The sequence below is a fragment of the Amphibalanus amphitrite genome, unplaced genomic scaffold (genome assembly GCF_019059575.1).
Source record: "Amphibalanus amphitrite isolate SeventyFive unplaced genomic scaffold, NRLGWU_Aamphi_draft 000263F_arrow, whole genome shotgun sequence".
In the NCBI taxonomy this organism is placed as follows: domain Eukaryota; kingdom Metazoa; phylum Arthropoda; class Thecostraca; order Balanomorpha; family Balanidae; genus Amphibalanus; species Amphibalanus amphitrite.
The window spans coordinates 612,848-638,937 of NW_024881758.1; the positions used below are offsets into that span (position 1 = coordinate 612,848).

General features: G+C 49.9%; 2 protein-coding genes across 3 annotated transcripts in view; one reads left to right on the top strand and one right to left on the bottom strand.

The window, feature by feature from the left end:
* Positions 1-19,664, bottom strand: part of LOC122386795 (D-beta-hydroxybutyrate dehydrogenase, mitochondrial-like) — a 39,400-nt gene extending 19,736 nt beyond the window's left edge. The window contains exon 1 of the mRNA XM_043376386.1: positions 18,771-19,664. Within this exon, the coding sequence (XP_043232321.1) occupies positions 18,771-19,131 (361 nt within the window). The 5' untranslated portion in view covers positions 19,132-19,664. The remainder of the gene's footprint in view (positions 1-18,770) is intronic.
* Positions 1-25,733, top strand: LOC122386796 (methyltransferase-like 26). 2 transcript variants are annotated; one of them, XM_043376387.1, is made up of 2 exons: positions 1-420; positions 23,709-25,733. In XM_043376387.1, the coding sequence occupies exons 1-2, from the start codon at positions 403-405 to the stop codon at positions 24,396-24,398; spliced, it is 708 nt and encodes a 235-aa protein (XP_043232322.1). In that variant the 5' UTR covers positions 1-402; the 3' UTR covers positions 24,399-25,733. The 2 variants fall into 2 exon arrangements, with proteins under 2 accessions (XP_043232322.1, XP_043232323.1); XM_043376388.1 differs by lacking the exon at positions 1-420 and adding an exon at positions 17,066-17,371.
* The last annotated feature ends 357 nt before the right edge of the window (positions 25,734-26,090 follow it).

Below are 26,090 nucleotides of genomic sequence, written 5' to 3' on the forward strand. Positions count from 1 at the left end.
TTGTCGCTCTAAGTGAACACGAATAGTACAATTACTTCGCGCGTCGTTGATCAATCGTCTTCAGTAGATCCTTTGCAGCTCTAATGGGCTTCCCGAGTCATTCAGCTGCCTCGTCGGCTGTTGACGCATGCGCAGTGAGCAGCGTCGATCGATGAAGCCCCGGCTGTGCGGAGCCGACGTGGCTCCACGCGGGGTAGGGACGCTCATACTTGGACCGAACGGTCATACTAACGGTCATACCGCGCGGTTATAATGCGGCTGTCTTAGTTGAGCGGTCCGTACATTATGCTGAGTTTTGCTACAGGACTGAGATCTGTAGTCCACTGGTTCGGTTGTTCTTGATTAGCTTTGTTTTGTGAGCTAGCTTCTGAAGCGATATCATCGAGGTGACAGTGCTGCACAATGCAGCTGCCAGATGAGGTAAGGAGGAGGGGACTCAGGGAGGGGGGGGGGGTCTCAGCCTGTCCCTTCATTCGGGGCATGTTTCTGATGCATGCTGTGATTTGGTTACGTTATTTGATGCTCGAAGTGAGGAACGTGTTAGCGGTTTGAGCTACCATATTATTTAGTTTTGTTTAGGACGCGGCTTTTAATTAGTACATAATTATATGTGTTGCATAACAAACGATGAGAGGCTTTATACATTTGACAAACAGGAATACATGTATACCCGTATTTGTAAAGCTTGTCCCATTATTTACCCAAATACAATTGCGTTCATGTGTCAGTAAAGAGAAGCAATTTAATACAGGTTTAACTTACAACCAGCGACAAGTCACGTTACTGCACAATCTTGGCTCTCACACGCCACTCCAAATGGTATTCTAGAACAGGTCACACCTCAGACAGAAGTTCCTAATTCAAACTCTCGGTCATTCTTCTCGGAGCTACCGCGCTAGTCGCCCGCCCAGTCGTCATTCTCTTCCACAACTTCTGCCTCATCGTCCACACCCCTGTCCATCTCTTCGTCATCATCATCACCCTTGGTCGCGTCCGAGTCCAGCAGACCCATCTTCTCCCGGTGCTTGGCCGCCTTCCGGTCGATGATATCCTGTCGTCTCTGCTCCCTCATCCCTTTCCTCCACTCCTTCTTCTGTTCCACCTCTCGCTCCAGCTGCTCGTCCAGCTGACGCTCCAGACCCTCGTCCGTGGCGCCGAAGATCCCCGAGGTGGCTTCCTCGGGTCGGTAGGTGATGGCCGCAGGAGGAGGCCGCTCTGGCATGAAGCCGGGCTTGGGACAGAACCATCCACAGCAGCGTTGCATCAGGTACCCCCTCGAGGGTCCGTCGGGAAACCCAGAGATCATCGCCTCGTTACTGGCCGAGTCTAGGTACTTGGCCAGCAGAGCGATCAGTAGGTTCAGCCAGCACATGACCTCGGCCACGGCTCCCCAGTCAAGCATGGTGTCGTAGAAGCGGGTGACGTAGACGCCGACGGAGCAGTTGACGGCGTGCATCTTCATGTGCCGGTACACCTCCCAGGTGCGGGCCTGGCCGGGAGACGGCAGACAACGGTGGTCGTTCATGTCTGGATTACAGCAACTCCACGGCCGGATAGTTGGACAGTTGAAACATATATCAATGCTGCGGTTGGCGAGGGTCTCCACAATACGTCTACTGAGCGAGCTGAGGAACAGATGCTGCTGGAGGGTGCGTTCCGCACGCCAGGATCTGGAGTGCAGCTCCCGCTGGACTTTCGGAGGAAGATAATCCTCGTCCTGCAGACCCACCCAGTCGATGATGTGCCAGACCCAGATGGCCGAGCCGCCGCAGCACCGGTTCTCCGACTGAAGGCGGTCGACTTCTGCACGAGCCTCGTCGCTGTAGCGGTAGAAGAAGATGGCGTCATCAATCTTGTCCCCAAGTGTGTGCACCCAGTCACGCACTCCGCGGTACAACGCCACGTAGATCTCATGCTCGCAAATAGACATCACCAAGAACCCAAACACCATGACGGATATGTACTCGTTGAATCTGGCGCGGGTCTGCCATCGTGAGGTGTGGTAGCAGGCGACGGCGAACCAGATGTACACTGCCACATGAATCGCGGCGTGGATCATCGCGATGGCCGGAGGTCGGAACATGTGCTCTGAAGGAGGGTAGAAGTAGCGGAAACGGTACATGATGCACGCGACGTCGATCGACATGATGAAGACACCGGCGGTGAGCAGGAGTCCGACCATGCAGAGCAGAACCAGGACCAGACCCAGGCAGCGGCGACCGGTCTCGTTGAACGGAACCGGACACCACGGTTTTACTGGGGTCAGGTAGAGCATTTTGGCGGTGATCAGAGAGGCTCAGTGGCCGGCCGAGGCTCTTACATCAACTGGAGAAGGGTTTGAGTGCCCTTACAGAGTCCGCCCAGGGTCGTAGTGTTCGAAGGAGAGTTGTGGAATGTCCATTCAATCGCCCAGGCATGTCACTGCGGTGGGCTTTCACTGTGTTCACGATGCTGGCATAGCCACGGCTTCGCGTCTTGGCGGCTCCGAAATTCCCGGTGATTATTGAACTTTACTGCCACTATTGTGGCTTCTGACTGGACTGGTGCGGTCAAACGACGGCGCTCGACGGTGATGAAGAAATGCGTTTCGAAATGCACAGGCTTACTGATGTATAACGAACCAAGCCAGAGGATGTACCAAACTTCACACACATTTTCTCGTCTCTTTTTGTGGAGTTATCAGTGGTCACCTTCTCTTGTTAACGGCTTTTTAACGATACCAAAGACATTGTGTAAACACAGACCACAAAACGCTCTGTTTTGCCTAGGGCTCCTTCGCCGTCGTGACAAACAATGCAGCTTGTGAGCCTAGATCCCGCTCCGGGCAGAAGCATTGGGCTGTGACGAAGACCTTGGAGTGCCGAGGACAGGACAGCCATCATTCCGGCTTCCTGAAATCCCGAGTTTCCCACGCGCAGGCGCGTATTCAGGGCGTTTGCTCACGGATGATGGTGGGGAAGGAGCGTATATAAATCTATGTAGAAATGGGAGCACTGTGAGCATCAAATACCCACCGTCCCTGTGGCTGACAGGTGCGATAATCATTTTGTTGGCGGCACCGCCCAGAATTGACAAGGAATGGTAATTTTCTGCAGTATTGTCTAAAATTAAAATAAGCCTAAATTAAACTGCATGGGACCATCGGTACTGGCCACGGTACCATCGGTACCATCGGTACAAGCATCGTGGCTTACAGTAATTTAACCGAATTTATCAATATACCTATTGTCTGACGCCATTCGTCAAATGGTTCAACCCATGAGCCGAGTTCAAAGTAAACGTCACGTACGTAATAAAACGTAACGTAATAACGTAATAAAACGCCCAGCACAATCGGTAGCAACCACCGAGCACCGGCACATCCAGTGTTTGACGAGCCGGAGTTACAGGCCCTGAGGTGCCTTTTAACCTCCTGAGGAGAGGTCCATAAACTGTGTGCTTGCTCTGAGAGACTTACCCGGCCGACATCTATTGGGTCTATTTCGGTACACACGGCGCGCGAGCGTAAAGCGTTGCTAAGGCAGAGCTTGCTTCAATCTCTGCTACACACTGTGCGGTGCGACGGGCGCTTGGACGGCTTCCAGTTTCAGAGCCTCGACATTTCTTTTAGTGATTTCTTTCGTCTAAGGTTATTAATAGGGCTCTGCGATACCTTACAAGCGCCAAGGTCTAAGACGTCTTATGCTACAGAGCTGCCTTTCAGAGCCTGTCGTGTTTTGTACAGTATGACATGTGCGCCTATCAGCTTATTCATGATATGTTATGATTTTGTGTTTTTGCCCGCCCACGATATCGCTTAGGGGCTACCGCGTGCATCGTTGCCACAGCAACGGTCTCTACATTTTCTGTTTTCTGCTGCCAGTCGAATAGGTATCATTTTCATTTGCCTCGATCGTGGCCGAGTCATTTAGCATAATGAAAAGGGCAATTCGCTAGCTAATATTCCAATTCCCAGCAATATGTTTTATGCAAACACTAAACAATAAGCAATGAAGACAAAAAAAATGCAGAATGGACGTCACGAGGCGTGGTAGTTGTACATGGAATGGACAAGATAATGCTGGTTGACAAAACAAAAACAATGTTTTGTCGAAGAAAAGTTGGCGTAGCAGAAAGCCTACAGCGACTCAGAATCAGCGTCTACCACATTTTCACGACAAACCCCGGGGACCGCGATGGGCAATGGACTGCAACGTTGCATTCAGTTGACAAATTGAAATCACGCGAGAATTCGCATTACACACCATGCATGTCTGAGTCTCAGCAACTCTATTCAGTGTGTCAGTGTGTCCAAACCAGACTGGAGACTGTTCAGAAAATATGGCGAGTGTCTGCCACGCTGTCTTTCGCGTTTTTTTTTTTGCAATACTCATCCCTATCTGACCAGTGCCGCTAGAAATTTGCGCTCGTCACGGTCAACACCTCCGTGCACACTGCACATACAGGAAGTCACTTCTCACTGCTGACCGCAGCGAATTCTCCGTGGGATCGGTCGAGCTAGCGACCTCCCCCTCGGGCGGTCGCGTGAGAGTTCTGTCGGATCCTCCCCGAGGCAAACTCGTGTGAGCTTGGAAGGTTTTTATATACCCGGGAGAATTCGTGAGAGCATCCGAGTTTATGGACACAGACTACGGTTATCCAGAAGCGCAGCGATTACATTATTTCATAAGTCAATCATAGCAACTCAGCTTACGATAATTTGTTTAAATCTGACGCGAATCACAGCACAATCGGCGATGATTTGATTAGCTTAACCTCACGGTACTACATATGACAGCCCGCCTTATCGGGGCTGTTTAGACGTTTTGGGCTGGTCACCAAGGAAAAACGTCGAGCTGTGGGATTTCGGTATAATATTTACATGCTGCCTGAAAAGGCACAGCAGTGAGCGGTGCAGGTAGCTTGCGTGCCGATGCCGGTATCTCTACCAAAATAAAATTACAAAACAAAAAACTGTTGCACCGTCAAAGCATGGCTAGCGATGAAACATCGTCAACACTGGCATGACTTCAAGCGATAGCGTCTTGTAACAATAAATCACATCCACACAAAAATTCTAAACTACTAAGCTCCAGTCCGTGTTTGTGAGTGTTTGCACGTTTTTCAGGAAACAATCTCTGAAATTGATACGATTACCCGCCGTGCCATTGTTTATCGGAATGGAAGTTCTACCACCTGTCAGGGCCGGCGGGATAAATGTTTACTGGTGCACCTACTGCGTGAATAAACATGGCAGCTTATTTTGTCAGACCGTGTTTCTAAACGCGACGCCAAACAGGACATTGAGAGCAGGAAGCTGAGCCCCTCGCGGTCTCTACCGCCTTGGGGCACACGGACAGACGGACAGAGACTGACAGACGGACGGACAGACGGACAGACGAACAGACGGACAGACGGAAGAACAGACGGACGGACGGATGGATGGACTCGGACGACCAGACGGACGGACAGACAGACAGACAGACGGAAAGACGGAAGAACAGACGGACAGACGGACAGACGGACAGACGGACAGAGACAGACAGACAGACAGACGGACAGACGGACAGACGGACAGACGGACAGACGGACAGACGGACAGACGGACAGACGGACATACGGACAGACGGACAGACGGACAGACGGACAGACGGACAGACGGACAGAAACTGACAGACGGACGGACACACGGACAGACGGACGGACGGACAGACGGACAGACGGACGGACAGACGGACGGACAGACGGACGGACGGACGGACGGACGGACGGACGGACGGACGGACAGACGGACAGAGACGGACAGAAGGACAGACGGACAGACAGACGGACGGGAGGACGGACGGACAGACGGACAGACCAGCAGTGAGCAGACGGACAGACGGAAGAACAGACGGACGGACAGACGGACAGACGGAGACGGCCGGCCGGCCGGGCGCGGCGCGGTACCACGTTGTGTCAGCTCCGCCCGTGCCGAGCTGCCGAGCTGCGGGCGACAGCTGAACCGGCCTCTTCACTGGTCGCTGAACTGGCCTCCGAACTAGCTCGGACTGAGGATTATCTGGGCTGGGCCGGCGCCCCGGGCCGGCTGGCGGCGGGCTGCGACCCGGTTTGGTCGGCTCCTTACATTCCGACTCCGCCCGGGAAGGACAGGTCTCGAGGTCAACCAGAGAACATGGCTCGTCTTGGAGACAGAGCTCATTACACGGATGGACAGGGCGGTCAGATATGGAGACGTAACAAATGGGACGGGAGTCTCCAGAGCTTCCTGAATCAATTAGGAGGCAACAGCTCTACATGGTTTATTTATATCACTGATGACCGCTAGTAATTCTTCATCTGAAACAAACGGTTTGCTAAATGTACTGTATCAACTTTTTTATTACATTTATTTGCTGCGTATGGTTACGTTTGCTTTATGCTTGTTGATCAGCACGTTTGCTCAGCACGTTTTTTTAAGGAACGATATCATTACACCCTGTCACCGTCTCCTCTTTATAAAAAACCTTGGTGCGCCCCTACAAAGAGTGGTCGGTGGCAGGAGCTCCCGACAAAGCCGACTACTCAGATGGGATCAGCCTTGAACCGGATACTGAATCAGAGTAAGCTACTTGGGTATAACCCGGCAGTTGCTGGGGTATTTCGCCACCCACCGTTTGCTGGGGGGGGGGGGGGCGTTAAACGCCCCCAGCCGATAACTCGAGAACCAATAGGCGCAGCGAAACGCACGAGGCGGCAAACGAAAGAGCGCGACGAGACGCTTCAGATGAGTACTTTAAAGTTGAGTTTTGAGGTCACAGGTCGGGTCAAGGTCAGGTCAAACACCTGAAATCGGCCTTTCAGTAGCATGGATTTCAGGACTTCGCAATGGGCGCCTCCAGGGACCGCGGATTCCGGGGGGCAGGGTGTGCAATTGCACACCCTGAAAATCCTGAGGGTGTGCAAACACCTATTTTTGCACACCCACAGTTCGTTGTGGGGGCCCATGCGGCCCTGGCGCTTGAGTGTCCCAAGCCGATTCTCGAGGGCCCCAGCGCGAGCCTGATGGTCCCGCAACGGTGCCTGAAGGCGTGAACAGGTTCTAGTGTTATATCAGGGGTTATCTCAGAACCCCACCCACGCCATTTTGAGCGCTCCCACCGGCTCTTGAGGGCCCAGGCCGATGCCCGAGGGCCCCAAGTCGATGTCTAAAGGTCCCACGCCGGTGTCTGAGTACCTACATGGCTAGCTCAGGGATCCACGCCAGTTTCTGAGGGCCCTAACCGGCTCTTGAGGGCCCCTGCCCCCTGCCCTCCTTAACCCTCGCCCGCACATGCTATTTTCCCATCCTAGAACGCACATGGGGGGGGGGTGGTTGCCACCCCCCCGCGCCATTTCGTTCCTGTTGGAGATAGAGCTTAGCAGTAAAGACCAAAAAGATTCTTTGGGAAGAGACAAATCCAATGATACCCAGTTTTACCTTCTCAGGTCAGTCATTGACCTTCCAGGTCAGGTCAAACTAAAAAATATTGCTGTTTTGGGTCACCGTTGGATATCAAGTGCGCTGCTTATCAAACACCGATGACGATGCTGTTTTCTGGTGCCAAGCCAGCTAGAACCTCTTTGTCACACTACCCGACCAGAATTTTACTGCTGAGGTCATTTCAGGTCAAGTTAGGTCAAGGTCAATTATATGTGTTTGTATGTCTGTGTGTGTCTGTGTGTATACTGATGTGTGCACCGATTGTTTTTGGGTCCATATTACATGAAATCATGATCTGAGAAGCTTTTACCAAAAATGCAGTCAAAAAACTTCACAAAAAGTAAATTCAGCTTGCCTAAAACGCAATTATCTTAGATGACCTAGGTTGACCTTGACCCTGACCTTGACCCCTGTACATCGTCGAACAACATGTTCCATGATAGGTGGGAGGTAAGACTGGCAAAAAAGGCCGAAATCAGGGTGTCAAAAGCTCACAAGGCCCATGGCAAGTGAAAGATGTTGAGAGAATTGGCCATCTGGGTCATGACATGACCTGAAAAACAAGGTCATATCTCCGAAACCAAAAATCACAGAAACTTGAAATTTTCAGTGGACATCAAGAAAGGATAGAGGAGCAGCTATACGAAAAATCAGCCTTCTAGCTCTAAAAATGTTGAGTGCAGAGCAGAAAGACTACCTGGGGGGGGGGGGTGGCAACCCCCCCCATGTGCGGGCGAGGGTTAACCCCCTCTTGGGGCCGATGCCTAAGGGTCCCGCATCAGCACCTGAAAGCCCACAGAGTTATCTCAGGGCCCCATACCAGTTTTTGAAGGCCCTCACCGGCTCTTGAGGGGCCCCAGACCGATATCCAAGGACTTCTGGCAAATGCCCGGGGGCCCGGGCCGATGCCCGAGGGCCCCAAGCCGTTACCCGAGGGCCTTACACAGCTATCTCAGGGTATAATGCCACTTTCCGAGGGCCCTAACCGGCTCTTGAGGGCCCCAGGCCGATTCCTGAGATCCCCAGGCTGATGTGAGAGGGCCGACCGACTGAGGCGGCCCCTACGTCAGTTTCTAAGGGCGTCCACGACCGCCGTCTGGTCAAAGCTGATCTCTGAGGGCCCTACGCAGGTTTTTAAGTGCACTCAGCTCTTGTTTAGGATCTCACACCGGCCTCTGAGATCGGATGGCTTATGCATGCCGCAGAGGAGCCCTTACCGGCTCCTGAGGGCTCCGTGCTGATAGTTGAGGGCCCCATGCCAATACTCGAGAGTCCCATTCAGTAAATCTCAGCGCCCTACACCAGTTTGAGGAACGCCGTTCGGCCAAGGCCGACCTCCGAGGAAAAGCCCTTTGCAAGCCTGGGAGTGCCCTCACTTTTTTAGGATCTCACACCAACCTCTGAAGTCGCAGGGTTAAAGGATGCTTCTGATAACCCTCACTAGCTCGGACCCAAATCGATGCATGATGACCCGACAGAAGTGCCTGAGTAGCCCACACAGTAATCTCAGGGCTCACACCAGTTTCTGAGGGCCTACACGAACGTTTTTTGGCCAAGGTTGATGTCTGGGATCCTATTCAGGCATCGAGGCTACTCGGGCGCCAAGAGACGGTGGGGGACCTCCAGGCGAGCTCAGTGGCGGATCCAGGGGAGGGCAAAATGGGCATTTACCCTCCCCAAAGCCAAATCGTGTGGGCAAGACTATCTTTTTGCCCCTCCCAAAGCATGCAGCGATGAGAAAATCTAATACGGCGTCGATGCCGATATGGACGAAAACCAGGGCTTCTTTCCTTGACGGCCATTCCGAAGGAAGGAGCTAACCACTGGCTGCTGATATTTTGGGTCGGTATGCTGATAATATACATAGATGGAACTCCCTGAACTGAATGCATGCATATGCATTATGCAGTGTGGCCATGGTGTGGGGTAACACGGGGCAAGATGCCCAGTCGCGTAAGACGCCCACCACCCTTTTCGAAACTACCTAAGCAATCCACAGTTTTGTCGTTTGTTGGGAGCCTCAGCGCTGTGGATCGTTCCGCGTAAAAAAAAACGGCGGCGTTCCGAGCCGCCGTTTTCTACATTTTTTTTTCATGTGTTCTGAAAATTTTCAGACCAAGGTCTCTCAAGGTCACGAAGTCACTAAGTCACGTCAAGTGACATAACCTAAAAACAGTTCCAATGCTTGCCATAGCTAAACCGAGTGACGGATTGCTTTGAAACTTTCAGCAGTTTATAAGGGCAACAGTACCTACCTATGTATAAAATGTTAATCACATGATTTTTTATATCGATGACCTAAGGCAAGGTCAATTTTGCGACCTCTCCACTAAAAGTCAAGAGAAAATTGAAAGGCGCCTGTTTTGGGCAACTGTCCGTTAGCTCAGTTGGTATTTGGTAAAGCAGCAATGGAGTCCCGGTAGTGAGAGCCCGGGTTCGAGACACGCTCCGGCGCTCGATATTTGAGACTCGTGACGGGGATGGTCTGCGGTTGGTGGGAGCAGCCGCAGCCAGTTGAAGTCAGTCGAGTGGGACAGGCCGTGTCTGGCTTTGAAGGGCACGTTAACTTTGGCAACTAAATTCTCCCGTCACCCGGAATTACGCGATCGGACGGTAGGGGGTGGGCTCTACGCAACAAGCTCTGCTTAGCGTGGGCTCCGGCTACGTCAATCCGTCCTTTCAAACATTCGTGCTAAATTTATAAAAAAACGTCATTCTTAACAATACCGAGTTACAGCCTAAACAGGACACAGTGAACCGGAAAATGGCACCCGTGACCCCTTCTTATGTCCCTGAGGTCATCTCAGGTCACGAAAGATGTGCAACAGTTTGCAACAGTTCGCTAATAACTTTTGATAGAGGCAATCTAGAGCAATAGAAACACATTAGATGTGTTCAGCTTGACAATACGGATCGACTGATATGCAACACGACCTTTTCCGGTCAGGTCACGACCTTGACCAATTGTCAAAGGATTAAGTGCATTCTTTAAGATCAAATTATAAAGTACTCATTCGACGCGTCTTGACGAGAGGAGCACGATGTCGGTAAAAGTAAAATCTTACAAGGTTTGAGTCAAAAGTTATCGCAGAAAATCCGTTCCCGTAAAAATCGTCTATTTTGGCAGTTCCCCTAGAAGCTAAGCCATTCATCTGAGGTCCAATCTGAGGGAATTATCCAGAAAGAGCAATAACAGGCCTCAAATCAGTTTTTCTGGGGTGCTCTAGCTCTATTCGTTTCCGAGTTATGCGCCAGGTTTTTCAAAAGTTGTCGAAACTGGACCTAAATATTGTCAAATTTGGCCTTTGATGACCTCTGGTGACCTGACCTCTGACCTGACCTTAAAAGTGACTGGGGTTATTTGGTCATTATGTTTGACGATCTTTCAAACGCCACCTACCGCGTTTTGCTACGTGGCCCAGGAGCCGAGTTAGAAGGTAGATGGGTGTTCAAACATCCCCCAGGGTCGTGAAAATCCAGAAGCCCCAGCGCGGCTGCGCACGGGTTAACATAGGACATTTTACACCATCTTACCCCGTATATGGGTAACATGACCTTTTGTAACTCTATTTGTAAATCGCAAAAATGAACAACTTCTCTTCATCAGGAACACTGAGTTCTTGCATACATTCAAGAATCAAGATAAATAACCAATTGATAAAATAGCATCACAAACTCGTTTGTAACAAGGAAAACGTATGAGATATATGCATTTTCTATTGAGGTGGGCGACTTGTCCCGGGCTACCCTACTGGCGTTGTAAAGTCACTTGGTCACTGGCGCGGTGGTGGGTCGGAGTCGCCGATGGTCGGCTAAACTTTTGCCCTCCCCAAACGGATCGGCTGGATCCGCCCCTGGGCGAGCTTGTTCGGTAATGGTAGTTGGTACCCCATACGGTGTCAAAGAGCCCGGTGTGGGGGCCCAAGAAGCGGCGTGGGCATCCATGTTTCTATGTACATGAGGTATTCCAGAGGCCGTTATGGGACCTTCAAAGACCGTGTGCGGTGCGCCGGTGACCCTTAGAATTGCCGGCGTTAGGTCTCAGGAGCTGGCGTGCGGCCTTTATGGGGCCCCAAAGCCAGCGTGTGGGCCGTAGAGCAATGGGGAAGCTAAGGGGACCGGAGGCCAGACCCCCATAGGTCATAGGGGCCAAATCGATGGGCCCAAACATCCCGCCGGCCGTGTTTTTATTTTTAAACTAATTGATGTAATCCATGATAAAAAGAAGTGTGCCAACATCAACTGTGCAAAAGGGCTCTCTGAGGCCCGTAGGGGCCCTTGAAGGTCACTGTAAGCCTTTAGGGGCCTGCTTGGGAAAATCGGAGATCGATTTGGATCACGTTGCATGCATGTATGTGCATTTACTCTGCTCATGCATCTCCTGACCGTAAGATGCTCGCTCAGTCATCTTACGACCGTCAATTTTGAAGGTTTTCCCGCCCCGCTTCCCTAGAACCGGGTTATTCCGGAACAGTGGCGGCGCTGACTTTTTGGAAGGGGCCCGGCGTGAGATGGGGGGCCCAATCGCCACATCTTGCACACCCTACGAGAATTTGAATCCGCGGTCCCTGGGCGCCTCTCGTCATAAACTCTGTCAAAATGGTGCACAATCCATCGTATAAGGCCTACAAGAGTGTCAGCTCCATGTAGGGGTCAGTCAAGCATAGGTCAGGGTCAAGGTCAGGTCAACCGGGTAGGCACATATCCCCGAAAATCAAAACTGATATTCGCAGCCCGTGACACATGTTTTATGGGTAATTTGGGGCGTAGAACACGATGGTGACATTCATTTTATCATATGTGTACGTGTTTGGCTAAAAAAGTTTAATTTAAGGAATGCATGTATCATAGTCGTGAAGTAGTCACGAGAAATTGTCAAGATTCAGTTCAAGATTTTGGAAAATGCGGAACGATAATCAATAATCGAAGATAGCCATTTGATTGTTCATGGTATTGGCAGTCTAATGGCGTTTACGGCATGTCTGTATGTCTATTCTGTGATTTTATATGATTTTTTGAACATATGCCGTTTTTGGTCGAAAATTCAAAAATCATGACGTCACTAAAACCTCGATATCTCAAAAATTTTCCGACCGATTTTTTTGAAACTTTGTCACAATAAACTTCAATCAATTCCCTACAGGTACCCAAAATTTGGCGCGCGCCGTTTTTATGCTATGGCCCGGCGAAAAAAGTGGGGGCGTTTAACGCCCCCCCCCCCCCACAGCAACTCGCGGGATAAGACGTGAATAGTATGCGCGCCAAAGCACATTTATGTCGCCTACGGCATCTATCTACACAAAAAGCCAATTTTTAAGTACATATCTAGCTCGTTCAAATGTGGAAGTAACATTACTACCGAGGAACTAAAAGCAATAGCTATTACCTTCACCTGTTGAGAAATTCACGAAGGTGATAGAGCATATCGAGATTAAAATCAGCAATGCAAAACATAAATCATGTCACTGTAACGAACATGTTTTATTTAACAGTAACACCAGCCCCACATTGATTTGATCTACACTGAAAATAAATTCACACCCGCTCCTGGTGTTTACACCTTTTTAGGAAATGTTTACACCCCACCGTTTTTGAGCACCTGCACCGGTGTAGTTTCAACACCAAGCTTTGGTGTAAGCATACACTGAATCCTGGTGTAACACCAGGCACATACACTGGCGTATGGCGTTAAATCACTGTAAGTACACCAGTTTGTGGTGCTACACGACGTCTTTACACCATAAAAAGGTGCTACACCATTAATTTGCACCTTCTTTACGGGTACAAAACAAATACCCTTACACCAATGTGTGGTGTTAGTAGCCAATTGGGTACACCCCCTTCCGGTGTTGTCAAGGAGATACACCGGTGTTTGGTGTAGCTGCAGCTCGATGAATTAATATATATATATATATATATATATATATATATATATATATATATATATATATATATATATATATATATATATATATATACGTGTGCATGCGTCTGTGTGAACATATGTGACAAGTCCATATGGGTATACTGTGGCTTGCCTAGACCCCATACAAAGCAAAGCATTCCTTAAATAAAGACAATTTATTTTGTAACGTCCGAGACGAGCAATAAACAAATGTTATTAACAAAAATTGCGGCAACTGTGAGTGGCGCTTTCTCAAGTGCACGGGTGGTCACCGGACTCTGCTGACAACATACCAGACCAGACATTTATCTCACACTTATTTATCACACTTATTTATCACACTTATTTATCACTTATTTATCTCACACAGGGCTGCGGAGTCGATGGATTTTCGGCAACTCCGACTCCGACTCCGACTCCGGCTTTCAAAAACCAGCTCCGACTCCGACTCCGACTCCGGGCAGAATTGTCGACTCCGACTGACTCCAACTCCCGACTCCGACTCCGCAGACCTAGCAGGGCTGCGGAGTCGACAGATTTTCGGTGACTCCGACTCCGACTCCGGATCGGGTTTCTAAAAGCGACTCCGACTCCGACTCCGACTCCGGTCACAACTGTCGACTCCGACCGACTCCGACTCCGACTCCGACTCCGCAGCCCTGAATTCTCACACCACCTCCAGTCTCCACACAGCCCCGCATCACTCGACTCAAACTGAAGCGCGAATCAACACGCCGCCGTTCATTTGAATTTACGCATGTGCACGCGCAGCCGCTCGCGCTGGCCGGCGGCCGGCTGACCTTGAATCCAAGGCCATATCCGATCCATGGTAACGGTGCTAGTAACACTGTTTAGAGATCAATGAACTGGGAGCTACACCATTGTGTGGCGTATGCGATATAACGTCTCTGTCACGGGGTGTTGACACCAAATGGTGGTGTTATTTATCCGTAGCGTCGGTTGGTCTGAGGTGGCATTGGTGTTAATTGTCGGTGTTGATTTTGAACACCGAGTAATTGCACCATTCTTCGGCGTTACACCCCACAGTTACACAGTTGAGTTGTGTTACACCCTACCAAAACGCCTCTCATTGGTGCTTATTTTCGTGTCACCGGCACGCGAGTGTTAATTTATTTTCAGTGTAGCTTTATTAATAGAACGCAAATCTATCTATTCGTGATATTATCTCACTTTTATCATGGACGTTCATCGACAGACAAAGGTCACTATATTTGTAGATAAAAAATAATTGATAATCAGAACTAATTTCTACTCCACTCACTCTCCATCAGATAACCGATCTCAATGGAAAAGACCCAGGGGCCGATCTGCCCAGCCATGCTTCTGGAAACGCCCGGCCAAGATTCAGGTCTGTGGCCGACAATGGTCCTGTGTCCCCCGCGATTGCGGCTGGTCAATGTGATAATCTCTGTCGACGGTCCCGCCCTGCTGAGCGGTCGACAGTGCCGACCGACCGACAATTTACGGGGTCACCTGCACGGGCGGGCCAGCGCGAGGCGTGGCCACACCGAGAGGCCTGGTGGGAGTTAGTGGGATTGCGGTGTCACTGAACATGAAGAGCTTTCAGTGGAAGTGACTGAAGTGAGCGCTGGGTGTCTCGTGGGAGGTGTGTCGGCGTCCAACATCTCAGCCATCAGGTGACAAACATGACCTGCGCGGCGACCTTCCTGGCGCAGCTGTGTTTTGTCGCTTGTTTTCGAGTGGCACCGGCGCCGTCCATGAATGCTAATGGAGTTGGCACAGAGCTGGCGCATACCAATGCTGCAGCGGTGTCGCAACTGCCACGGGCGCGCCACCACTGTCCCCGGACGCAGTGGAAAGTGAGGTCCATTGAGCGGCTCTGGAGACTGAGCCGGTCTCAGCGAGCTAGCTATGCGGTGAAACGGCTTCTCTATAGTCAGTGTCACTGCAGAGATATATATAAAGAGATGTGTGCTTTAGAAATTCTTCCGACAGATTGTTTGTCATAGCACTCTCGGTCGAAGCTCAAAGCTAATAAGCTCTCAGTCAATGCTGCAGGAAATGTTAAAGGAAATAGTTCACTTTCACGAAATTATTTTTTTGCAATGGATTTATGATTTTTTATGTTCAAAATGATCAGCAAAGAAAATAAAACCTATTTATAACAAAAGATTATTTTCTATATTTTGATATAAGAAGAACTTTTCAGTTTCTGTAAGGCACAGGCGATCCAGTATGAAAAGAGCATGGGTTCCGAAAATTCTTCAGAAACTAGAGAAATTATCGCGGCCACCGGCATTTGGGCGATCTGCTGCTGCTGAATGTCCTTATTGATCAGTACGAGAATTTCTCTTGAGTTCTCGTAGATAATTTCACTAGTTTCTGAAGAATTTTCGGGACCCATGCTCTTTTCATACTGGATGCGAATATATGCAAGGCACACATCCTCAACGCAATACACCTTTTTCGGGACGAGAAATAGAATATCTTTGCCTAGGGTGATCGTTGGGCTGTAAAAGCTCCTGATTTATGCTCGTCTCAGCCCAAGCTACGGAACTGCTATTCCAGTTCAAAACCCATGTTAAAAAGTGAACTATTTCCTTTAAGGAGCGAACAGGAGCGCTTTACATAGTGGCTAACAAAGTTCAGAATGCGCGTTCATGTGATCTATACAACAAGCTCTTTCATCCGCCAGGCACCACATTAACTTTTCTAGTGTACATCCGCCACTCTAATGATGTCTTCCGAGAAGCACTGTCGCAATAAATTTCAATTGTCGCTTCAAGCCGTCAATATTTCACGACCTCTGACATCTTTGGACCTCGATATTTGCTCAAACATCAAATGACCAGTTCTTCCCATTGACAAAACTGCGCTGCGCTAACTGCTGTACTAAGTGAGGCTAACGTACTTTTTCGAGCTTCTCAAAGTCTCTACCGCTTGTACAACACAATGTGAACATGTCACATCGGTAGCTGAACGTACATACATCACATGATGCAGCTAAGTATGCGCCTTGTTATCAGCGCGGACAGATGTTCACAAAGCGGTAAAACGATCTTCTCCGCGATATAACCCTGAGTGCTTCGCTGAGCTCAGACACAGCACTTACAACTGTACGGATCCATAATGACGAGCTATTTGTGGCTTCACCTAGACTAACCTTGGATGATTACTGTTCCAAACAAAATTAGACTTGTGGCTCACAGGTCGCCACAATCATTTATCAAATTGATTGGCTTATTTAATGAATCGGTTCTGTATCATCATCATACGAATTGCCTTTCTGATGACTCGACGAGAGAAGTCGTGGCTAATTATTGTGTTATGACATCATCTTAGCCATCAGGACGGTGGCTGGGCCTGTGGGGGACCCGGTGACCCATTCAGAGTCACCGGCTGGGACTGCCGCAGGATACCGATGACTGTCTGTGACGGCGGGGTGCCGCTGACTTGGTAGAGCTCGTGGGGTGGAACTCGCTGTGTCAGTGTTTGGGTGTGGCCGGTGGCTGTAGGACTATGCAATTGGTGTCAGGTTGTGTCACAGTCGTAATCAATGGACTGTGTCGGCCGTAAGGTTCCTAGGCGCGGCCGGTCGACCTGTGGTTCTGGATCTCGCCGTCGTTATCAACGGTTTTATGTCTACTGTAGGGTGTCAATGGCTGGGTGTGGCAGGTTTGGTGTCGGTTCTGTGTCAACTGGTGGTGTCAGTGTCTCTGTATCGGCCGTAGAGCGCCACTGACTGGGCGCGGCCGGTGCTGGCTGCAGGCGCGTGCCGCTCGGCCGGTCAGCCGGGGCGATGGCCAGCCGCCAATCCAGGCCAGCCGAGGTCAAGGTCAGCCCGCCGCTGCCGCCGCCTAGTGTAGCTGCTGCGGGCTGTATGCCGCGCTTAGCGGCAGCGGAGGTCGAGTGTGACTGGTGACTGGCGATTGGTGCTTAACTGGTGGTTGGTGCATAATTGGTGGATGGTGACTGGCGAGTGGTGACTATTGGTTCATGGCTGGTGATCGGTGATTGCTGCGTACGGAGGGACCGACAGAACGGTGAGGATTGAGGAAAATAGTAGACAGTAGACACCCCGCATCTACCTCAGTCGTGCAGCGGATTGGTAGGCAACATGTATGGTGATGTGTCTCTGTCTATCCAGCTCGACATTTTGGGTAACAGATATATTGTCTGTAATCACAAATGAGACACCTTATTAAAATAACACAATAGCATGTTTCTCATGAATACTAAGCGATTGGCAAATGCTATTGTCTAAAAAGTGAATGTCGTCTGCCGGCAAATCCATATTTATCTGATCTGCGGTGCTCCACAATGCAGATTGTTGCTCTTTTATGAAATATATTGACACATGGTAAGCAGCAACCGCAATAATCAAAGCCATATTGCGCTGAAATCTTGCAAAATAAAATGAAAGGAAACTTGCAACAGAGATCGGCAATGTTTTGCTTTGTTGTGAGACGCAAGTAGATAGTCGAAGATTGCTGGTGTAGAGGAATAACCACAGGGAAGATTGCTGGTGCTAAATGGGCTATTTTTCATGCCCTCGTTTGCACTTATAAGTTATTTGTTTGGATGGCTAACTTGGGGTAAATGCTTTACCTCCAAGGTAATTGAAGCAGGAAGGATGTCTCACGGCGTGAGTCCTCAGGATAAGCTCATTAAATGCGTTTGGTTTCCACGCATGATTGCTCGTTTCTGAGGGCATTGGGCGGATTGATGTGACCGTAATCAGTTCAGGCAATCACGATAATAAGTCAATTAGCGCGAATATCCGTCCAAAGGAAACGGGAGTGTCGCGCCGGCTGTGGGACCCAGGAAACGCCCGCTGCTAAACCAGGATAATACCAGCGGATCCGCAGAGTTTTGTAGGAACGGTTGACGTCCCCTCGGTGCACCGTTTCCTGATACTATGCTGCCCACAAGGTGTGAGGAATAGATGACGGCGCATCGCCCTGGCTCCCGGATATGGGGTCACGACTGCAGAGGTGGTGCCGTGATTCAGACAGGATCGGACTGATGCACAGAGCACGGCAAGCGCTAATGAGCTGATTAAAAACAATCAGCTATTTGGGATACAGCATAGCCCAATAAGCGCATTGCTTAATCGGCGCAGGTCAGCCGTCCTTTCATTCGTGCAATGAGAAATCACATGCTATGATTTATCAAGCCTCCGCAGTCAGCAAAGTCTTCAGCATGTCACGGCGTCACCAGCGTAATTGTTTTACAAATTAGCGGGAGCCTCCCCAGCCCTCACACTTAGTCCTCTCAAATCATTCATCCTCCATGGTTAGCCAATAGCCATCCTCCCAGCTCCCTATCGCTGAGGAAATGTCCTCGCATCTCGCTGAAGAGTCACCCTCATTTATCGCTGAAAAGCCACCTCATTTATCTGTAAGGAGCCATCCTCTCCACTCATCGAGGATCCAGTCTCACCTGTATCGGTCTCCTGTAGCTCTCTGCGCACCTGGCCGGCCGCGGCCGCCACGCTGACCTCTGAGGTCACATCCAGGTCCACCAGGCGGGTCAGCACTGAGGTGCGAGCCTGCAGCCGAGCCGCTCCGGCGCCACACGGCTCGCGCACCCCGGCCAGCACCCTGAAGCCAAGAGAGTCGAGGTGGGCGGCCAGCTCGAGCCCCACGCCGCGGTCACAGCCGGTCACCAGCACAGCGCGGCCCTTGGAGCGCACCCGACGCCGGCAGACCAGGTGGCGGAGCAGGAGGACCCCGATGGCCGCGGCCACGGCGCTGATAACCAGCACCTGAGCGGCCACCACCAGGATCAGGTCCGAGTGCATCCTGATTGCTTGGAGAGCGCCGGGAGAGAAGAAGGTTCTGGTGCTGAGCTAGTGAGCACGACACCACAGCTCTACGTTGATCACTTCGGATTGTTTTGGGTCCACTGCTAGTCCTCGCACTGTCACTCCTCCTCGCGTCTCGCTTTTTCTCACTGAGCGCTTCCACAGAACCGCTAGGTTCGTGCTAATGTCTTTTCAAACGTCCCTGATACACAGTCCTGCGTTGTCCTTCCAAAAAAGTCAATCACTCGACCTCCAGCGAACACTGTCTTGCTGATTACAACAATCTCCCAATTTACACTCGCACCGCCTACCCCCTCCTTCAGCTGCCTAATTACCCTCGATGGCGTCCAGCGTCCTCTGTCGTCGTCTCTCACTCTCCGTCGTCGTCGATCACTGACGGTCACCGGCCGGCGGAGACTGTCCAGAAGCGCGCCCGTTCCCGGCCGCAGTCCCGGTGCGACTCGCCGGCCGGCTGGGCCGACGGTTCCACCGGTCGGCCGGGCCGGGCTGGGCCGGTAGGACAGAGCGCCGCCGGCACCGGTCGCCTCGCCGTCAGGCGGGCGGGGACATCGGTGAAGGTGGTGGGCCATTCGATTTCTCTCATCGTGAATTTTCAGAATGGCTATAAAACGTAAAAAATTAAAAATTTGTAGCAAAATTTTCGAAATAAATCGCGTTTTACCTCATCACTAATAATGCAAGAACTTCTTTCTTTTTTGACCGATTTTGAAGAAACTTCTAGCGACCCTTCTTCATGAACTGGGCCATCATATATATTTCGGTATTTTGGATATTTCAAAAATCATAGGCGGATTCAGGTAAGCTAACTTGGGATGATGTTTTGAGTTTTTGTCATGGTTTAGGTATCATGTGTCTTACGACATGATGTGTCATATATCATGTAAAATATGCAACGTGAGCACAAAATGCACGTTTTCGTTAAGCATAGGTGGATTCAGGCACGCTAAGACGGGGGGCAGTAAATTGATATTACCCCCCCCCTTCTCAGGTACCTGGATCCGCCTATTCCAACATTTTTATTGAAATGACATCACATAGTCTTTAGGTGCATACATATGACGGGTGGTGCCACTGATCACCAATACAAACCTAAGTAAGTCGCTGCTTAGCGGCAAATGTCGAAACAGTCAAATCTGGATCAAAATTACCCCCGAGGAACTCGCCCTGGAGACGTCTCTGCACAAGATAGAAACTCAAAAATTTGACATAATGTGCCCAATGAATAGCAAGGAAAAGTCACCGAATTTCGAGCTCCTAGCTTAAGCGGTTCCGTCGACAGCAAAACAAGAAAACTACAGGTGGGGGCCGATTCGCCCCCCCCCCCCCCCCCCCACCAGTAATATGGTTAATATCTTTTTTTCTAGAAAGCATATGGGTATAAAAAAACAATACTGGAACTTGAACTGATGAGTCATGTAGATAAGGAAATGTAAGGAAATGTCGAATATTTACACACAATTAATCTACAAAATAATATTTATCCGTATACATTCATCTTTTGCCGTCCACATAATCAACATTCTTCGGGAAGTTTGCGAACCAGTATGCATTATATGAAGGGTTTGATCTCGATATTGCACTGAATAACTGCACGGAATTGTCTTACGCTCCGCTGAACGAAACCTTGAACACGGTCGGCTGGTGTTGAGAATGTGCCCCTTCTGGAGGGCATACAAGGATAATATTTTACTTACTGATCTTACGCCTTAAATCACAACGAACACATTGCATGTTGTTAATCTAATGATAAATGATTACGTAAATTCACTTGTTGAACCATGGACAATATTTTGACAGAAATAGACACGGCGGATTTGGAACTGGTCATATGATGTGAACTGTCGGGCTCATCCGCCGTTTACGTTTATAACATTATTTCTGCCTTATGAGCAGGTATGGGTCGAGATGAAGCTATAGCTATAATTGATTTTTCGTAAATGTTCCGATGAACATACCGTTCACCATGACGGGCAGCGCTACGGTGCCTTGTCATCCTTTTCAAATGCCCCACAAACGGACCTTCTCGCTCGGAAGATACCGGGCCTCTTCTCAGCTATACTCGGTCACTATAGTGTTCATTACGTGGTTATCGGTCAGCGATCAGCGGACAGTGATCAGCAGTCAGCGATGGTCCAATCCCCATCAGCGGGCCGTCCTCCCGTATCGGCCGGTCCCATCACCGGTCCTCCCACCACCCCCATTACCTATCCTCCCACCACGGCCTGGATATGATCTACAATCTACAAGGCGCCGCTCCGGTCCCGGCTACTGTGGGCTGCTGGGCGGGCAGTGGAGCCTATAACCACAGTGGCGGTCGGCCCGGCCTGGCCTAGATTCCCCGGGAACCCTGCGGCTCAGATACGGCTACAGGTGCACATACAGACACACAGTCATTAGGAATGGTCATACAGACACACAAACACTGACGTCGATAAACAAACCTACAGGTGGACATACAACAGACATTGGATGGAAGCCATACTAACACTGACGGCAAGCTCAATTATGCGTAAGTACAGAGTCGTCAGACACTGATAAATAAATACAGACTGGCAAAGTTGCATGGTCGTTAACAGGCCTAGGAACGCTTATGAGCGTGCTTCTATGCATTGCTGGATGTAAAATGACGATAATAACTCAAGTTTATTGTACAAGACAAAGCTTTCGATACATAAAGTATCTTGATCACTGTCAATGAGATGTGTCACCACATCTCATTGACATCAGGACATTGACATTGACATCATTGACATTGACATTGACACTGTCACATCTCATTGACAGTGATCAAGATACTTTATGTATCGAAAGCTTTGTCTTGTACAATAAACTTGAGTTATTATCGTCATTTTACATCTGTCATGGATTCGTTACAATTGCTGGATGTGCGTATGCCTCCGTTATGGTTTGTACATCATAAATGCCAGAAACGCTTTGACACTTCTCAAGTCTTTGCACCATCAAATGCGCATTGCGATGCAAGCCATCTCAGTGGGTCCTCCGATTCGATTTACTACAATACGGTCAACCTTAGGCTAACGGTACCAAACACTGTCCGCGCTGCTAGCCAATTCCTCCCGTCCAATTTGTTTCCCATCAGCCGCGCTGTTGTAACTCCATCAAAAAACGTCATCCGTTCATTCCTCACAGCCTTGACCGTCCAAGGTAAATTAAACAATTCCTGTCCGCCGGCGCGGCACTTTCGCAATGCATCACTTCGGAAATAGCCCACGTTCGAACGCACACAGCACAGAGGCGTACAAATCACAACATTCCTTACGACCTGATCTTGACCCGGCGGCTGTCGAAGGATGTAAATGTTTGATTAACTTGACGGCCCGTTTCCGGGAAGACGTGCCGACCTCCACTCCTAGTTGTTCTTCGCGCACACCCAGACCCGGGGTCATGACCTTTATAATAGACGAGGAGGTTCCTCAGTCCTTTATGGGCGAGGGCAGGTGGGAGGAAGGCGTGACTCTTGTCGGACATAGACGTGACTATGAAATGGTGTAAAGCCTCATTCCGCATCGAGAGACTCGGCGATAGGCCGGAGTGGGATAGCTTTGGGTCGGAGATTGGCACCGCATAAATGACTCAGATACAAAACATTTGGCTTCAGTTGAAAATACGAGTGTCTAATGAAAAGGAACACGATTAATAGGAAACAGCCGGTCGACTGAGTGTAGCATATTCGTTCAGTACGAGGCAAATGACGCCTACTTATATATATGCATTTTGACATTGTCCCTACCAGATCGCCTTGGGCTATCAAGGAATGACTATTGACTGCAAATATATGGCGACAGTTCAATTTATGTAGCGACGGATTGGGTCCTCGGCCGTAGCGAAATAGGGTCAGAAGTCACGAGCGGCTTTGAGAAAATAAGGTGCCGCTCGATATTCGCAGGTCACCAAAAAGATGACAGCTTTTAGGCTGGAAAGGACCCTACGCGCCTCTACTGTAGGCGAAGTAAGATGCATTAGGATGCTTGAAGCATCCTAAGAAAAATAGTAGGTAACAAGGTTCTCGAAAGTTGCCCTCCCCTTTAAGCAACGCTATACGTCGTCCCAAAAAGTCCAATTCGCAATCCTTACAATTCTTGACATAGCTTAGTTTTTGTCCTGATCGAATCAAAGAACAAACGATCGAATCTCATGATCGAATTATGAATGAAAGGCAATGCCAAAACACAGATATCAGCTGAATACAGCGCATTTTGTCAAGGAATGATGTGGTGAACTTTGGCCGTTGACCTCTACGGTGAGCTGTCTTGTTGGACGTATGCTAATGCTTTAAACCGGTTTGAGTCCAGTGTAGGCGCTGCGACCTGCGTATCATTTTCAGCAAAGCCAGCCGGTCTGTGGATTTGACATAAGGCTGCAATAACCCGAAGCATAATGGTCAAGACTCATGGTCGTGAAGTTGGTCAGGTTAAGAGACTCCTTGCTATTAGATTAAATAATATTCAAACATCGATCGGCCCCTTACCTTCAATCCCGTTTCTTACCATACAACCCCATCCATTTCACCCCGTGCCCCTTCTCTCCGGCAGATGCTGCACAGCCAGGTGGCCGATCAAAACAAGGACCTCCTCCTGGCCGCCGTCCGTCAGCTGAGCCTGCCCTCCGGCGGTCACGTGCTCGAGATCGCCTCGGGCACCGGTCAGCACGTGACCCACCTGGCCGCCGGCCTTCCGGAGCTCACCTTCCATCCTTCTGACGTGAATACCCACATGTTAGCCACATTGCGAAAACGTCTGGCCGACGAGCCGCTGAACAACGTGTGTCCTCCGCGTGTCGCCGACGCCGCCGAGCCCGATACGTGGCCCGTGCCGGGCGACACGTGCCGCACGTGTTCTCCGGACCGCACAGCGCGCTGCGAGGCGTGTCGAACCCGCGCGCACGTCCCCGGCTGGCTGGACGCGGTGCTGTGTATCAACATGACACACGTGGCACCTCCAGAAAGCTGGCGAGGGCTACTGACGGGTGCCGGGCGCTGGCTGCGGCCCGGTGGAGCGCTGTTGCTCTACGGGCCCTTCCAACGGGAGGGACGGATTCCAGCCAATCTGGAGACCTTCCAGCAGCGTCTCCAGCAGGAGAACCCGTCCTGGGGTCTGCGGGACGTCAGCGAGCTGTGTGAACACGCCGAGAGCTGTGGTCTGCGGCTGGAGTCGGATACGCAGCCCGCGCCTAACCAGAGCCTGTTGGTGTGGAGGAGGAGGACGGCCGACCCGGGTAGCTGAGGAAATGGAGAAAAACAGCAGCGAACTCTGCTGACTTGGAGATGACGAGCGCCCTTCGAGGTAGCAGGAGAATGGAAATGACATTGTTGGTTTGGAGATAGTGCGCGCCAGGCCTGTGTGGCTGACGGTACAGAAGAGGATCAGATGGAAACCACTGTTATGGAAACGGCAGAGAAGAGACCAACATGCTGAGGACATGAAGGAAGGCATGGACAGATGGGTTATGTTGGCTAGGGGATGACTTCAATGCGTTGAAGTTCAGTGGAATTGATCAGTTTCAGATCTGATGGACAGGGCTCAGGAGATGAAGGGGTGAATGATGTCAAAACCGTGCACGGTTCTGACATCATTCACCTTCATGAAGGTGGTTATCTGCGAGATAAATCTTGCTAAAGAGGAGCCTTGTTGGTGTCACGAAAAGGGTTGGGCATCCTGACAAATTGTTGGCTCTGAACGATTCATCCGAGAAGAAGCCGGAACTGGATTATAGATACTCGTATGGGAAGATGTCGATGTCTGAGCCCTTTAACAGAGCCCAGTGATGTCAACCATGTAAGGAGGAGTATACCTAGAAAGGGTCAGATGTGATCACCTGAGGGGATCGTCGCGGGCGACCGAGCTAGTAGTGGTGAGAGGGAACAGAGCATCCACCGTAACTAGATCAGAACGGAGACAACCGTCCCATTCGACATTCATGGACTGATAGTCATCAGGCTTTTTTGCTGATGGGACAGCTGATAGAAAATAGTGCCAAGGGAGTAGGTTTTTGGTAGGTATCTATAGCTACGCGCAATGTTATAAAGGCACTATTACATGACCTGACAACAGGAACAAGTGAAATACTCGTAGAGTCGAAATATAGGCTGTCTGAAATCGCCCCTTAAACAAGTATCATTAATTCGATGTGAGGGTTAGAGATTGTCAGAGCTGCCAAAGTCATGCCAGTCCTGAGATGCCATGCAGTTGTGTTCACTGCCGTGTAAAATTATCGAGACGTTCAGGTACGTTTATATTACATATGCTCGGATGTACTGTTTAACTTGTCTTAACTTATCATGCTGCTTAATGTGCATAATCGACACAAAGTATTTATATGTGCTTAATGTGTATTACTGAGTGTGTTCATCATAACTGTTAATTGTTATCAGCATGGATGAGTATCGTCTCATGCATGGTACCTGCATTTATGTTATGGTAATGTACGTATAAAAATGCGATCTTACTCGGTCTCGCAGAATCTGTATTGTGCGTTGATGAAATTTGCGTGCAGCTTTGAAAGCTTCTGGCTGAAGCTCATCTGACCATGTGGAAATACATCTTTCTGTTCGCAGTCAATTCTTCAAGTGTTTTCTTACGCCTTCATGGTCTCTGACTTTTGCTTAGCGACAATAGGCTGCCATAGGATCGCCAGTATTTTATACCATCACATACCATAAGTATACCATTATACCATGGTATACTCCAAACTGCTACAATAAGTGCTGTACCTCCTAACTCCACAGGTTTCAAACTAATGCACAAACACAAGCATACATGGCCGTAGCACAGGGTCGGGGACAGTTCCGTTCCAACGTAATGAATCTAACACCGTAGACCTGAGTGCCCGACAATTGGTGACAGGGCAAGCTCAATGCCTCATCCTTAACATCTCCTCCCATGGACCTGAAATGGATTATTGTACCTGAAGAGACT